A 15,553-nucleotide genomic window follows, 5' to 3' on the forward strand; every position below is an offset into this window, starting at 1 on the left:
GGGTCTGGGAGCTGTGGAAAGGACCAGCAAACATCAAATGAGATATGAGGACCCAAATTTACATTTAAATCATCTTGGAAAAGTAAATAGAGATTTATATATTAATAGCTATTTTTTTTCCTTGTAAACTGGGTTAACTATTCTCATTCACATTTTCATCATGGATTCAAGAAAATATTTAATCAGAATTGGTAAACTCTTGAAGGGAAGTGTGGTAGAGGTATTTGAACATTAGACTTTGTTCTTAATGGAGAATCTGACTATCTATCTACCTACCTAGCTACCTACCATCCTACCGCCTATCTAGTTTCTCAGAAAAATAGGCACAGAAAAAATAATTCTGCTGTGTATAAAGGTCCTTTATGGTTTCTAAAAATGATTGTAAGTCCAGTACTAATTCAGAAAAAGGTAGCTTTTTTATGATCAATTAAAAACAATTATTACTTATAATGCTTAGGTATTTTTGACCAGGTTTGTTCTGCTGGGGTTCCTGAAATTTCATTTAGGGGTAAACATCTATTTAATCTAATAAATGACCCTTCAGATTAAATATTTAAGAACTGTTTTTATTTATTTATTTGTGATGAAACATTTCAGTGTAGTATGTCTTCCTTTTCCTTTACCCTCACATCTAATTCATCAGCAATTTCTGTTAGTCTGTCTCTGAGTCTCATGTCCATTCAGCTCTCTCTAATTCAAGCCATCATCATCTTTTCTTCACTGGACCACTGTGATACTGTCCTAACTGGGTTTCTTGTTTGTCATCTGTGTCTCTCTACAATTTGTGATCCACAACATGGCCAGAGTGACTCTTAAAAAAAAAAAAAAGAAAATCAGATCACACAAATTTCAAATAGCTTCCTAATGCACTTAGGATCAAACAAATTTTTAAACTAGGGTCTTTGAATTGACCCTTATTCATATCTCCAAACTCTCCTCATGATTCTGTTAGTCAAATATACTTTTTCTGTGTCTCTCATGCACACGCATACACACAGAAGCACACACTCTGTGTGTAAGGGAGATATACACACCCTCTACTAACATGAACACTGCAAATATGAAACAGGGTTCAACAGTGGGGTAGCAGGATGTATTCCACACCCTGTACTCTGCTGATCCTGCCGCAAGCTGCGTTTGGATTATAATACCTGTGCTAGGCGGCATAACAGTAGAGAGGGACTCACTTTGTAATACTCTGCGCCAGGGGTCAGCAAATATTTTCTTAGCTATTTTAGTCTTGTAGGCCATATAGTCTTTATTATAAGTATTCATTTCTACTGTTGTATGAAAGTAGCCATAGACACAAAACCTAAATGAATACACATGGCTGTATTCTGATAAAACTTTATTTATGTCCACAGAAATTTGAATTCCATGTAACTTTGATGTATTACAGAACATTAGTCTTCTATGGATTTTTAAATTTAAATTAAACAGTAAAAATTCTTAGCTCACTGGCTATACAAAAGCAGGCCATATTTGACCTATTGCCATAATTTGCTGAGCCCTGGTCAATACATTTGTAGAGACAGGAGAGCAAAGACATTCATTTTACTGTAGAACAATGGAAACTCTTTGGTCCATCATGTGACCTGTAAAGTAATTAGCCTCCAACTAATATAAATAAATGAAAAAAAAAAAAAAAAGAAATGGAGGAGACCTCTAGAGGGCAGCTGGAATTAGCCTGTTCTGCGCTCACAGATGTTTTTGGACCAGTTTTCAGCTTAATTACAAAAATTCAGTTTCCAAAGTCATCAGGATTGCCTTTCTCTTTTTGTTTCCTTACACACACACACACACACTCACGCATGCACCACTTCCTTCCTCCACACAATACTTCAGTAATATAACATTGACCTTCTTTCAGTTTCTAGAAGCAACCAAGTACTTTCATGGCTAAGGGTCTTTGTTCTTGTTGGCCTTCATGGTCACTCTTAATTCCTACTGCTCAGCACACTATGAGGAAGAGGGTATGTACTTTGTAAACTTTTTTTTTTTTTTGAAGAAATGATTGTCTACATTGTGAACAATGTAGAGCAAATAGACAGATAATATAGAAATATTTACCAATTACTTCATTTGAGCTTCAAATAGCTTGTGAGATGAAATCTTAGGAAATGAATTATACAGGAAAAGGCTCCAAATGATCGAGGTAAAGAGAGTGCTGGCCCAGACTTGAGATGAATCCATTCAAAGAAGTGATGGAAGCTAAGGTTCTGTGTGGAAGAATATGTCCCGTCACAGGTGGCTTACTCTCTGTTTCTGGAGATAGTTATGGTCCCCCAGTTGTGGATGCTAAAGTAGGAGAGGAGTTAGATGGGATGGAAATTCTAGCTAGGTTCAGCCTCATAGCAAAGTAGCTTGTTGGCTCTAGTGGAGTCTTCTATTGTCTATAAACTTTGTTTTCTTAATTTTTAAATTTTTTATTCTCTTTTTAATTGAAGTATAATTGATTTACAGTGTTGTGCTAATTTCTGCTGTATAGCAAAGTCACTCAGTTATACACATATATATGTTCTCTTTAATATTCTTTCCCATTATAGTTTATCACAGGAGATTGGATATAGTTCCCAATAGGACCTTATTGTTTTTCCATTGCTTGAAAAATTTGTTCCATATTGTTTACCCATTCTAAATTTAATAGTCTGTATCTACTAACCCCAAGCATCCTGTCCATCCCTCTTTCTCCCTCTTCCCCCTTGGCAACCACAACTCTGTTCTTTTTAGCTTTCTTGTCTTATATGAGAAAGGAATAGTACTGTATGATTTTCAATTACTTTTCATTATAGCATGCTTAATCCTATTCCAAGTATACTGCAAGTACACATGATATCAAGGCTGTGAGATCTGTAAGATCTAGAAGTGATATTGTAGTTACATCTATCTCTTACATGAGAAAATCAGTTGATAGTTTTTCACTTCTACAAGAAGGGAAAAAATCCAGGCAAGTTTCCTTTCAGGGCAGTTTTACTTTGAGAGTCTGACAATATGCCCTAGAAAATAAGAAGGATGTGAAAAACGATTCTGTGTGTGTCATCAACATTTCAGGCTCAACCTAACTAAACTGACTATGGATGAAAAAAAAAAAAGATATTTCTAACAAGATTTTATTGTTTGTTACTTACCCTTAATTAATTTCCTCCTCTGTACAGAGTAGCTGTGGTTTCACCGGGCACAAAGGGGATGCTGGAGCTGTCCAGAGAGGCAGGAAGTGTTCTCTGGATTAGTTCCAGAAAGTGGTGTGGCAGAAAGAGTGGGAATATGCAAATAGTGGTGTCAAAGCTGTGTGATGTATACAGGATGTTTGGACTGAGTCCTTAACAAAGCCAAACAAGAAAAACTACGTACTCACCTGCATTATATCTTGGAAAGGTTGGGTTAAACTCAGTCTTGAATAGTCAGGTCATCATCTATACTAAATAAAATGAAGGAAAGACATTTCTCTGATATTTTACTTTTTCCTCAGGGCTAGTTTAAGAAGGCACAATGGGGTGGAAGCATTATTGGCCTGCTCTTGCAATAGCACATCCATCTACTTCATTTAGTTTGGTCAGGAGATAGCTCACCTGTCCTATGCAATGCAGGAGATCTGAGTTTTAATCCCTGGATCGGGAAGATACCCTGGAGAAAGGAGTGTGAGCCCACTCCAGTATTCTTGTCTGGAGAATCTCTTGTGCAGAGGAGCCTGGCAGGCTACAGTCCATAGGGACGCAAAGAGTCAGACACAACTGAGTGAGCACGGATCTCTTATTTAGAGGGTAGTAGTTTTTCTAACTTTTTATTATTTACTTTCTCCTCTAAGCAAATGGACAAAGAGGGCAATCCAGACCTGAAGTTTCTCTGAATGTCTGGTCTTTCTGAAGAGGAAGGTTGGTCTTCTCTACAGAAACCACCAAGGAGTGAAGGAGTAGAAATAAGGTGACAATCTTTCTGTGTTTGCTGGAGGATAGACAGATTCTAAGCAGAGACTCCAGGGAGCGAGGATCCATGAGGATCAATTTACCACTTCCAGAAGAAGGTCTGTGTTAGGAGAATGTTCTTTACTAGTTATTCCCTTCCTCTGGGGCCTGCCTTCTCTGGAGACTCCGATCTTCTATTTTGCCTCTGACTCCCAGTAGAGTGGAAAATGTTACTTTTTAAAGCCCCCAAATTCTCAGGGATGGCAAGAGATTTCATCAATGTATAAGATTGCCTATCGGGTGTTAAAGGAAAGTCTATAAAATAACACAGTGTGGTGGCTATGATGTAAGAAACTATTCCTGGGACTCTAGTGAATGCTATCAATTATGAGTTTTGGAAACAGAGCATCCTTTGTTTTCTAGAAAGAAGAGATAGATGGGCTGAAAGTACGATGTGACCTCAGCCATAGAGGGCTGTGCAGCTAGTTGCCCCAGGAATCCATCCCCTTCCAGGGCCTCCCTGGTTGTTTTATAGATCTCTCCCTTCTCATTTGTGCCTGAGCCCTGTGAGTGTCAAGCAGATGTTTTGAGCGTCCACTTGTCAGGTCTGAGAGAGGCCAGAGCAGAACATTCCTTAGCTCTACTCAGGGGTCGCATCATGGAGTTGGATCTAAGCTTCCTCATCTTGATGGAAGTGCAGATGTCTTAGCACAATCCACTTCTTGTCCCTTTCCAATTTGTGAAAAATTTTCATGTCAAAGACTTATCAGGTCATTTCACTTCCTTGTTTGGACAGCTTTGTTGTTTCCCTCTGTCTACAACATGAGATTCAAAATTGCCAAATAAAAACTCTTGCACTGGAGCCTTAACCTATTGCTATTGTTACCACAGTTGTTAAATTTTTATATTTTTACCTTTCCCCCACTATTTCCTATAAAAGTCCTTGTGTCAACAGTCACATCAAATTGCTTAGACACACAGTGGAAGACCGTATATTTTTGTTGGGTGAATAATCTTACCCTCTGAAAAGCAGTCAAGAACCCTCTGCATTGATAACTACTAGTGTAAGAGTTAAGTCCTGTGAAGTGAGGATCCCAGGAGATTGTTTATTCATGCAAAAGTAGAGAGCTAACTTACTAAATGTTCTCTTTGCCTTATTTTTTAAAATCTTTCCTGTCATTTTTCCCCTCAGCTCAGACAGTTTCTCACAAAATTATTTTTTTAATTTTTATTTTATATTGAAACATAGTTGGTTAATGATGTTGTGTTAGTTCAAGTATACAGCAAAGTGATTCAGTTCTACAAGTATCTGTTCTTTTAAAAATTCTTTTCCCATATAGGTTATTGCAGAATATTGAGAGTTTCCTGTGCTATACAGTAGGTCCTTGTTGGTTATCTATTTTAAATATAGCAATCTGTACATGTCAACCCCAAACTCCTAGTCTATCCCTGCCTGACACCCTTCTGCCCTGGTAATCGTAAGTTCATTCTCCAGGTCTGTGAATCTGTTTCTGTTTTGTAAATAAGTTCATTTGTATCATTAAAAAAAATTCACATATAAGCAATATCATGTGATATTTGTCTTTCTCTGTAAGACTTCACTTACTATGCTAATCTTTAGATTTATCCATGTTGCTTCAGATGGCATTGGTTCCTTCTTTTTAATGGCTGAGTAATATTCCATTGTATATGCGTGTCATGTCTGCTTTATCCATTCATCTGTTGATAGACATTTAGGTTGCTCCCATGTCTTGGCTATTGTAAGCAGCACTGTAATGAACATTGGTGTACATGTATCCTTTTGAGCCATATTTTTTCTGGATATATGTCCAGGAGTGGAATTACTGGATCATAGGGTAGCTCTATTTTTAGTTTTTAAGGAACCTCCATATTGTTCTCCATAATGGCTCTACCAATTTACATTCCACCAACAGTGTAGGAGGGTTCCTTCAGCATATGTTGTTTTTGGATTTTTGGTGGTGATGGACTACTGACTGATAGGAGGTAACATCTCATCATAGTTTTGATTTAAATTTCTCTAATAACTAGCAATGTTGAGCATCTTTTCATGGCTCTTTGGCCTTTTGTGTGTCTTTTTTGTAGAGATATCTATCCATTTATGTCTTCTGCCCATTTTTTTAATTGTTTTTTTTTCTTCATGATATTGAGCTGCATGAGCTGCTTTTAAATTTTGATGACTAATCCTTTGTTGTTGGCATCATTTGCAAATATTTTCTCCTATTCTGTGAGTTGGTTTTTTTTTTTTAGTTTGTTTATGGTTTCTGTTGCTGTGCAAAAGCTTTTGAGTTTAATTGGGTCCCATTAGTTTATTTTTGTTTTCATTCTCACTACTCTGGCAGATGGTGTGAAAAAGATATCCTGCATTTTGTGTCAGGGTATTCTGCTATGTTTTCCTGTAAGAGGTTTACAGTATTTGGTCTTACATTTAGATCTTTAATCCATTTGAATTTATTTTTCTGTATGTTGTTAAACAATGTTCTAATTTCATTTTTTTTACATGTAGCTGTCCAGTTTCCCCAGCACCATTTATTGACGAGAATGTCTTTCCTCCACTATATAGTCATTTGTCCTTTGTCATAGATTAGTGACCATAGGTGTGTGGGTTTATTTCTGAGCTTTCTATCCTGTTCCATTGACCTATATTTCTATTTTTATACCAACACCATACTATCTTGGTTACTGTAGCTTTGTACTCCAGTCTGAAGTCAAGAAGTCTGATTCCTCCAGCTCCGTTATTCTTTCTCAAGATTGCTTTGGGTACTCATGGTCTTTTGTGTTTCCATATAAATTTCAAGAATTTTCTTCCTGTATTAAATGTGAAAAAACAGAATGGTTGTATCAGTACAGCATGGTTATTTACCCTTGTGACTACGTGCCTGAATGGGAGCTGTGACGTGCTGCTGATGCCCAGCATCATGACAGAGTATCTTACCGTGTATCACTAGCTTGGGAAAAGATCATAATTAAAAATTCAAAGTATGGTTTCTACTAAATGAATATTGCTTTCATGCAGAGTAAAGTTGAAAAATCACAGGTCAAACTATCATTAAGTCATGGGCAGTCAGTACTTAATATTGCAGCATTGGACAATAAAGCATAAAATTGGGGGAAAAAAAACAAAATAGAAAAAAAGACCTCCACATTACTACTCAAACATTGCCATTTAAAGTATTTTTATACTTTTTTGTATTGTTTTCTGAAGACTGGATTTAACTTTTCTGCACATGTGCTGTATTTACAATATTATACTATACTAATTCACTAAGTTCTTCTCAGCCATTCCCCATAAACACTTCTTATTTGTGACTCAGCAGGAAAGAATCAGCCTACCAATGCAGGACAATTCCCTGTAGAAGGAAATGGCAACCCACTCCAGTATTCTTGCCTGGGAAATCCCATGGACATGGAGCCTGGAGGGCTACAGTCCATGGGGTTGCAAAGAGTTGGACACAGCTTAGCGACTAAACAACAACTATTACTTATTCACTAAGTTCTTATCAGCCTTTTTCCATAAACTCTTCCTAATAGCTGGATATTATTCAGCTTTAGAGGCACAAGGGGAATTTTCCCCACTTTCACTCAGTATCATATATGTATATATATAAAACTCTGTTACAACAAATTAATAATGATGAAGAATGTGAGTTTTGGACTCAGACTTGGTTGAATCCCTGCTTTCTAAGTTGTTATTAGACTGCATTACTGGCAAATTGTTATCTGTTCTCTCCAGGCCTTTGTTTTCTATTCTGTAAAATAGGTGAAATAGTAATGGCTCATATAATGTCATAATGAAGACTAAAAAAGATAGTGTATATAAAAAGCTTAACTTGGAAGCTTACATATGATAACCTAACATCAGGAGACACCATAGCATAACAGTTTACAGTATGGTTTCTGGAGTCATAGTTCTTTAATTCAACCTGGTTCCAACACTCTTAACTGTTTGGGCAACTTACTTGATCAAGGCTTGGTTACCTCATTTATAAAAAGATACTGATGTCTACTTGAAGTTGTACAATTCTTGAATGGCTGAAGTGGAAGTTCATTTCAGGCACATTGCGAGTTAGCTGCATTTAGTAGAAATGCAGACAATAATTTACTTGATTATCATGATACTTCTATAAAGACTCTAATGTTAAATTTCCTCAATGAAAACCTTTTTAGTAAGAATATGAAACTTGTTCTCAGCCAAGTCTTTTATGGAATGAATATTAACCAAAGCTCATGAATAGTTCTTCCTATAGAAGTGTCCTGTGGAAGACTGGTGTTATTAATTACATATCTCTAGTCTACTATTGGAGAAGGCAATGGCAACCCACTCCAGTACTCTTGCCTGGAAAATCCCATGGATGGAGGAGCCTGGTGGGCTGCAGTCCATGGGGTCGCGAAGTCGGAGACGACTGAGCGACTTCACTTTCACTTTTCACTTTGGAGAAGGAAATGGCAACCCACTCCAATATTCTTGTCTGGAGAATCCCAGGGATGGGGGAGCCTGGTGGGCTGCCGTCTATGGGGTCGCACAGGGTCGGACACGACTGAAGCGATGCAGCAGCGGCAGCAGTCTACTATACAAAATGAACATATTTGGTATACTTAATGCTGTTGTTTAGTCACTAAGTCACGTCTGACTACTTTGTGAGCCCATGGACTGTAGCTCACCAGACTCTTCTCTGCTTGGGATTTCCCAGGTAAGAATATTGGAGTGGGTTGCCATTTCCTTCCCTAGGGGATCTTTCTGACCCAGGTATCAAACTTGGAGATAATTGCATATTATAAGGCTAAATGTAAAAGCACTTCGTACAGAAACCTATAAAATAATGATTTTATTTTTGAAAGATAATAAAAAAATCCTTATATATAATTAAATATTTTTATATAATTAGGATCTTGGAGAATAGTATGTAGCATACATACTAGGTTGTTATTACTGTTGATCTAGTGGAGATGGGATGTGTGAAACTATATTGTGGGTGAAATGATGGTAGTAGGGAGTGGTAAGGAAAAAAATAAAGGAGTCTGTCATAAAAACAGCATGTACAATATCCCACTTGCATAAAATCAACTTATATGAGTGTGTGTATGTGTATAAAATAATACATGAAAGATTGTTCACTTAAATATCAATGGTGTTTAACTGAGGGTGATGGGTTTAGATAACTTTTAATTTTAAATATTTTTATACTTTTTCTCTTGCTTGATAATTATAATAATAAGCATTTATTGTATATTAAGAAAAGATCCAGCTATATTTTTTCTGGTTCTGGCTATGAGAACCAAGTCATTTTCTTTTTTTCCCCTTCCCATCCCATTTTTTAAAGTTGATATACTGTTGATTTATAATATAATATCAGTTTCAGGTGTACATCATCATGATTGAGTATTTTGAATATAATCCACTCCATATAAAGTTGTTATAAAATATTGGCTATACTCCTTGTGCTGTATAATGTATTCTTGTGGCTTATTTTATACGTAGTAGTTTGTACCTATTAATACCCTCCCCCTTCCCTCGCCTCACTGGTAACCACTAGTTTGTTCTCCAAATGCATGAATGTGCTTCTGTTTTGTTATATTCATTCAAAATATTCATTCATTTGTTTTAGTTTTTGGATTCCAGATATATATGATAATACTCAGTAATTGTCTTTCTCTGAGTTATTATGCATAATATCCTCCAGGTCCATCTATGTTGTTATAAATGACAAACTTTCATTCTATTTTTAGCTAAATAGTATTCCATTGTATATATATATATACACACACACACACACCCCATATCTTCTTTATTCATTCATCTGCTGATAAACACTTAGGTTACTACCATATCATGGCTCATGTAAATAAATTGCTGCTAAGAACATTTGGGTGAATTTATCTTTTGAATTAGTGTTTTCATTTTCTTCAGATAAACACCCAGTAGTAGAATTGCAAGATCATATGGTAGTTCTATTTTTAGTTTTTGAGACTCCCTCCATACTGTTTTCTATAGTGGCTGCACCAGTTTATATTCCTACCAACAGTGTACAAGTGTTCCCATGTCCTGGCCAACGCTGATTATGTTATCTTTCTGATGATAGCCATTCTGACCAGTGTGAGGTGACATCTCACTGTGGTTTTGATTTGCATTTCTCTGAGGATTATCTAAGCTGAACATCTTTTCATGTCCTATTGGCCAACTGTATGACATAATTAGAAAAATATTTATTCATGTCTTGCCCATTTTTAATCAAGTTGTCTATTTTTTATTGTTGAGGTGATTGAGTTCTTTATTTGGATATTAACCCCTTATCTGTTACATGGTTTGAAGTATTTTCTTCCATTCAGTAGGGTGTTTTCTCATTTTGTTAATTGTTTCTTTTGTTTTGCAGAAAGTTTTGAATTTTATGTTGTCCCATTTGTTGATTTTTTTCTTTTGTTGCTTGTGCTTTTGGTACAAGTATTATTATCACCATTATCGTGTATTAAGCTGTACTGGAGTGTAATCTATGTTGTTGTTCAGTCGCTCAGTCGTGTCTGACTCCTTGAGACCCCATGGACTGCAGCACTCCAGGCCTCCCTGTCCTTCACCATCTCCCAGAACTTGCTAAAACTCATGTCCATTGTGTCAGTGATGTCATCCAACTATCTCGTCCTCTGTCATCCCTTTCTCCTCTTGTCTTCAATCTTTCCCAGGATCAAGGTCTTTCCTAAGTCAGCTCTTTGCATCAGATGGCTAAAGTATTGGAGTTTCAGCCTCAGCATCATTCCTTCCAATAAATAGTCAGGATCGATTTCCTTTAGGACTGACTGGTTTGATCTCCTTGCAGTCCAAGGGACTCTCAAGAGTCTTCTCCAACAGCATAGTTCAAAAAACATCAGTTTTTCGGCACTCAACCTTCTTTATAGTCCAACTGTCACATCCATACAAGACTACTGGAAAAACTATAGCTTTGACTATCTGGACTTTTGTTGGTAAAGTAATGTCTCTGCTTTTTAATATGCTGTCCAGGTTTGTCATGGCTTTTCTTCCAAAGAACAAGCATCTTTTGATTTCATGGCTGCAGTCACCAACTGCAGTGATTTTGGAGCCCAAGAGAATAAAGTCTTTCCCTGTTTCCCCATCTATTTGCCATGAAGTGATGGGACCAGATGCCATGATCTTCAATTTTTGAATGTTGACTTTTAAGCCATCTTTTTCACTCTCCTCTTTTACTTTCATCAAGAGGCTCCTCAGTTCCTTTTTGCTGTCTGCCATAAAGGTGGTGTTATCTGCATATCTGAGGTTATTGATATTTCTCCTGGCAATCTTGATTCCAGCTTGTGCTTCATCCAGCCCAGCATTTCGCATGATGTACTCTGCACATAAGTTAAATAAGCAGGGTGACAATATAGGCCTTGATGTACTCCTTTCCCAATTTGGAACCAGTCCATTCCATATCCAGTTCTAACTGTTGTTTCTTGACCTGAATGCAGGTTTTGCAGAAGGCAGGTCAGGTCGTCTGGTATTCCCATCTCTTTAAGAATTTTCCCCAGTTTGTTGTGATTCATGTAGTCAAAGGCTTTGATGTAGTCAATGAAGCAGAAGTAGGTGTTCTTCTGGACTTCTCATGCTTTTTCTATGATCCAGTGGATGTTGTCAATTTGATCTCTAGTTCCTCTGCCTTTTCTAAGCCCAGCTTGAACATCTGGAAATTCTCGACTCATGGACTATTGAAGTCTCGCTTGAAGAATTTTGAGCATTACTCTGCTAGCATGTGAAATGAGTGCAATTGTGCAGTAGTTTGAACGAGTGAAATGTGCAGTAGTTTTATAGTGTAGTCTATAAAAATACTGAATTACTATGCTGTATACCTGAAACTGATAAAAGATTGCAAATCAACTATACAGCAATGAAAAAATGGCCTAAATCTATTCTCTGTGGTTCTGCTTTTTCATGTCTTACTGTAAGCAAACTCCCCTTCCCCACCCCACCCCCTACAGGAATCGGGAGCTTCTTGCATTGAAAAAAAGCAGATCTACTTCCTAGATTTGTGTTTATATCAGTCTCTGTATTCACTGTTCTTTGCTTTGTGGGTTTTTTCATATTTATGATATAAGATCATCTTCTGAAAGCGAGAATATAGTGAGAATGTCTGGAATTTAGATACAAAACACAAGAATCTCTGACTATGGTCATGACTAAACAGCTTGCATTAAACTAACCATTCTACTAAAAATAACTATAAAATCTTGACAAAATACATAAAAGGAACATTCTAAGGCACTAGAAAGCAGTTAACACAGAAAAGACTTCAGGGGATACAATTCCAAGAAGGGAGAAACAAGGAGATGAGTTTCACATTCACCTTGGGGGTTTTCTCCTGAGTAATAGCAATCAGTAGGGCAGGAATATGTTGATAGGAAGGCATATGGGAAAGATTGGGGTGAAAGAAGAATACTGCCTCAGCAAAAAGCAATAGATTCTCCTCAGACTGAACTGAGGGGATAAAAGTTTGGTGCTTATGGCCAGTAAGGCACTTGGGGTTTGAGAAACAAATTCTGGAAAAGGAGAACCACAGAGAAGGAGGATCAAAGGGTAATATAATCTCCTTTCAAGGCATTTTTGATTTCTCAGCCAGCCATTCATATACAAAATGAAATTTTAAAAAAAATTTAGCAGAAAGCAGAAATTAGGAATTTAAAGAGCTGAGCAGATGTTTTAGGAGTCATAGTTTCAGAGTACAAAAATAGGAATTCAGGGATTGCTAAGGTGGAGGTATCATAAAAACAGTCCAGGTTTGCAGCTGAGATCTCAGAAAGGTCATATTCCTGAGTAAGGATCACATCCCAGAAATAAGAGCAAAAGTGGTTTAGGCTATTTTTACAACATGAATCCTTAAATGGGATCAAATTGATCTGTTTTTACTCTATCTGCTACTTGAGGAAAATTTAACCTTTGTTGCATTACTGCATCCATTGTCTTTACAAGGTCAAAATATAATGTGCAGCATTCAATTAAAAATATGGAAGCATATGAAGAAAGAGGACAAATGGTCAAGAACCAAGAGAAGAAAAAAATCAACAGATAACATGCTCATAAGATACTGAAGTTTTTGTCAATATTAGAATGAAAAATTTTCTGAATAATGTTGTTTTTAACCTGAAAATAAGTTAAATAGAATATTTATAAATTTTTGCAAATTAGTAAATAAAAATTTGGGGGCTCTACTTGCTAACGAGTCTTCTTGGTTAATAGTTTTTATAGTCTCAGAAATTTCTTCAGGGCCTTTTTCATATCTTTGTTCCTAAGACTATATATTATTGGATTAAGAAGTGGGGTGACCACAGAATAAAACAGAGTCACGGTCACCTGCATTCTAGGACCATGCTCAGATGCTGGGCTCCCATACATGACCACTACTGAACCATAGAACAGTGAAACCACAGTCAGATGAGACCCGCAGGTCGAGAAAGCCTTCCTTTGTCCAGCTGCTGAAGGGACTTTCAATACAGCTTTTATGACCAAAGCATAGGACCCCATGATGAAGAGAAAGAGAATGATGAGGGGAATAGGGCTGAGAGTGGAGAAGACAAGCTCCATCACAGGAGCTTTTTCACAGGTGAGTGCTAGAAGAGGACCTGGGTCACACAGGAAATGGTCAATGATCCTGGATCCACAGAAGGACATTTGGGAGATGATGATAATGGGAATCAAAAACCAGAGAAAACCAAGTGCCCAGCAGCTGATCACAAGATTGGTGCAGAGATGTCCAGTCATGAGGGTGGGGTAATGTAGAGGTTGGCAGATGGCAAGATATCGATCAAATGCCATAATAGCCAAGAAAAAGCTTTCTGTAGAACCCAAGGAGAAGAAAAAGTAGAACTGGAGAAGGCACCCAGAGAAGGAGATGAGCTTGTTGTCAGAGAGGAAGTTGGCCAACATGTTGGGGACAGTGGAGGTGACATACCAGATCTCCAGGAAGGAGAAGTTGGCAAGCAGGATGTACATGGGGGTGTGGAGTCTCTGATCCCAGCACACAGCACAGATGATAGAACCGTTGCCCATGAGGGTCAGGAGGTAGACAGTAGAGAAGAGCACAAAGAGGAGAATCTGCCCCTCCCTGGGGCAAGGGAAGCCCAGGAGGATGAAGCCAGTGATGGCGCTGGAGGTGTTGGGAGTGCTGGAGATTTTCATGTGTCTGTGAGCTGTGAAAGGACCAGCAAATATCAAACGAGTTTGTATAGTGACATGAGGACCCAGATTTACACTTAAATCTTCTTGGGAAAGATATAAGGACTTGCATGCCTGAGTGCTAAGTCACTTTATCAACTCTTTGCAACCCTAGGGAGTGTAGCCCACCAGGTGCCTCTGTCCATGGGATTCTCTAGGCAAGAATACTAGGATGGGTAGCCATGCCCTCCTCCAGGGGATCTTCCCGACCCAGGGATCAAACCCACATCTTTTATGTCTCCTGCATTGACAGGCAGGTTCTTTAACACTAGTGCCACTTGGAAAACCCATAAGGACTTGCATATCAATAATTTTTTCTTGAGAGATGAAATATTGACCGGGGTTTCCTCTTTATTCTCATTCATATTTTCATCTTGGATTCCAGAAAATTTCTGGTCAGAATAGATAAGCACTTCTAGGAAAGGGCTGTAGCAGTATTTGAAGATTATATTGACTTAATAGAGAATATACATATGAGTATATTACCTTTAGGGCTTCCCAGGTGGCGCTAGTGGTAAAGAACCTGTCTGCCAATGCAGGAGACATAAGAGACAAGGGTTCAATCCTAGGGTCAGGAAGATCCCCTGGTGGAGGGCATGGCAATCCACTCCAGTATTCTTGCCTAGCGAATGCCCATGGATAGAGGAGCCTGGCGGGCTACAGTTCATAGGGTCACAAAGAGTCAGACACGACTGAAGTAACTTAGCATGCATACATACAAATATTACATTTAATAGAGTCTATGTGTCTATCTACCAACCAACCTACTGATCTATTGTCACAAAAATGGAATGGATTTCTTCCACTTTTCAAAGAGGTGACATCATTGCAGTTGTGCCAGAAGTTGAATCAAACTATGTTGCACATTTATACATTATCCTACAGGGTTCTGATTGATTTCAAGATCAATGTGCAAGATTATTTAACAAAAGTATTCTCATTTAGAACAACAGAAAAAGACATGTTGCATATATGCAAACTTTAAAAGCTACTCTGCCTTGAGATACTCCAAGTAGTTACTGGGGGATAAGCAAAATTTCAGTTTTGAATCTTTACAAATCCACTGCTACTAGAATATTTAGAATTCCATGTTATCAGCAATATTCACAGCTCATATCATTGGGATAGAAATTTATAAATAACTGTAGCTTGGAAAATGTCATATCTCTGTTCCAGGTAAGTATAGACCTACGTTGCCATGTAACATAAATTAATGGAACTTTTTGAATTACTTCTTTTATGTGACTTTTGAAGCAGCCTTTATTTCAAACTAAATGATTTAACTTATTAATTTCACAATGTTTTACACTAATCATCTGTAATCATCAGATTAACTAGAGGAAATTAGCCTTGATTTCTATTGTGTTAAAAAGGCAATCCTACTCATTCATGGTGGACCAGTGTATAAGAATTATTAACAGAGCATGTGAAACAGGTCTGT

The 15,553-nt window shown here is 37.5% G+C and overlaps 1 protein-coding gene across 1 annotated transcript; it reads right to left on the bottom strand.

Moving 5' to 3' along the window:
- Nucleotides 1–13,140: 13,140 nt before the first annotated feature.
- LOC122444049 (olfactory receptor 11G2-like) lies at nucleotides 13,141–14,166 on the bottom strand. Its single transcript, XM_043472847.1, has one exon. The coding sequence runs from the start codon at nucleotides 14,074–14,076 to the stop codon at nucleotides 13,141–13,143; it is 936 nt and encodes a 311-aa protein (XP_043328782.1). The 5' UTR covers nucleotides 14,077–14,166.
- Between the last annotated feature and the right edge of the window lie 1,387 nt (nucleotides 14,167–15,553).

The sequence above is a fragment of the Cervus canadensis genome, chromosome 6 (assembly GCF_019320065.1).
Source record: "Cervus canadensis isolate Bull #8, Minnesota chromosome 6, ASM1932006v1, whole genome shotgun sequence".
Taxonomy (NCBI): Eukaryota; Metazoa; Chordata; class Mammalia; order Artiodactyla; family Cervidae; genus Cervus; species Cervus canadensis.

Coding starts and splice junctions, on each gene's coding strand:
- LOC122444049 (XM_043472847.1), bottom strand. CDS start 14,076: ATGAAAATCTCCAGCACTCCCAACACCTCCAGCGCCATCACTGGCTTC.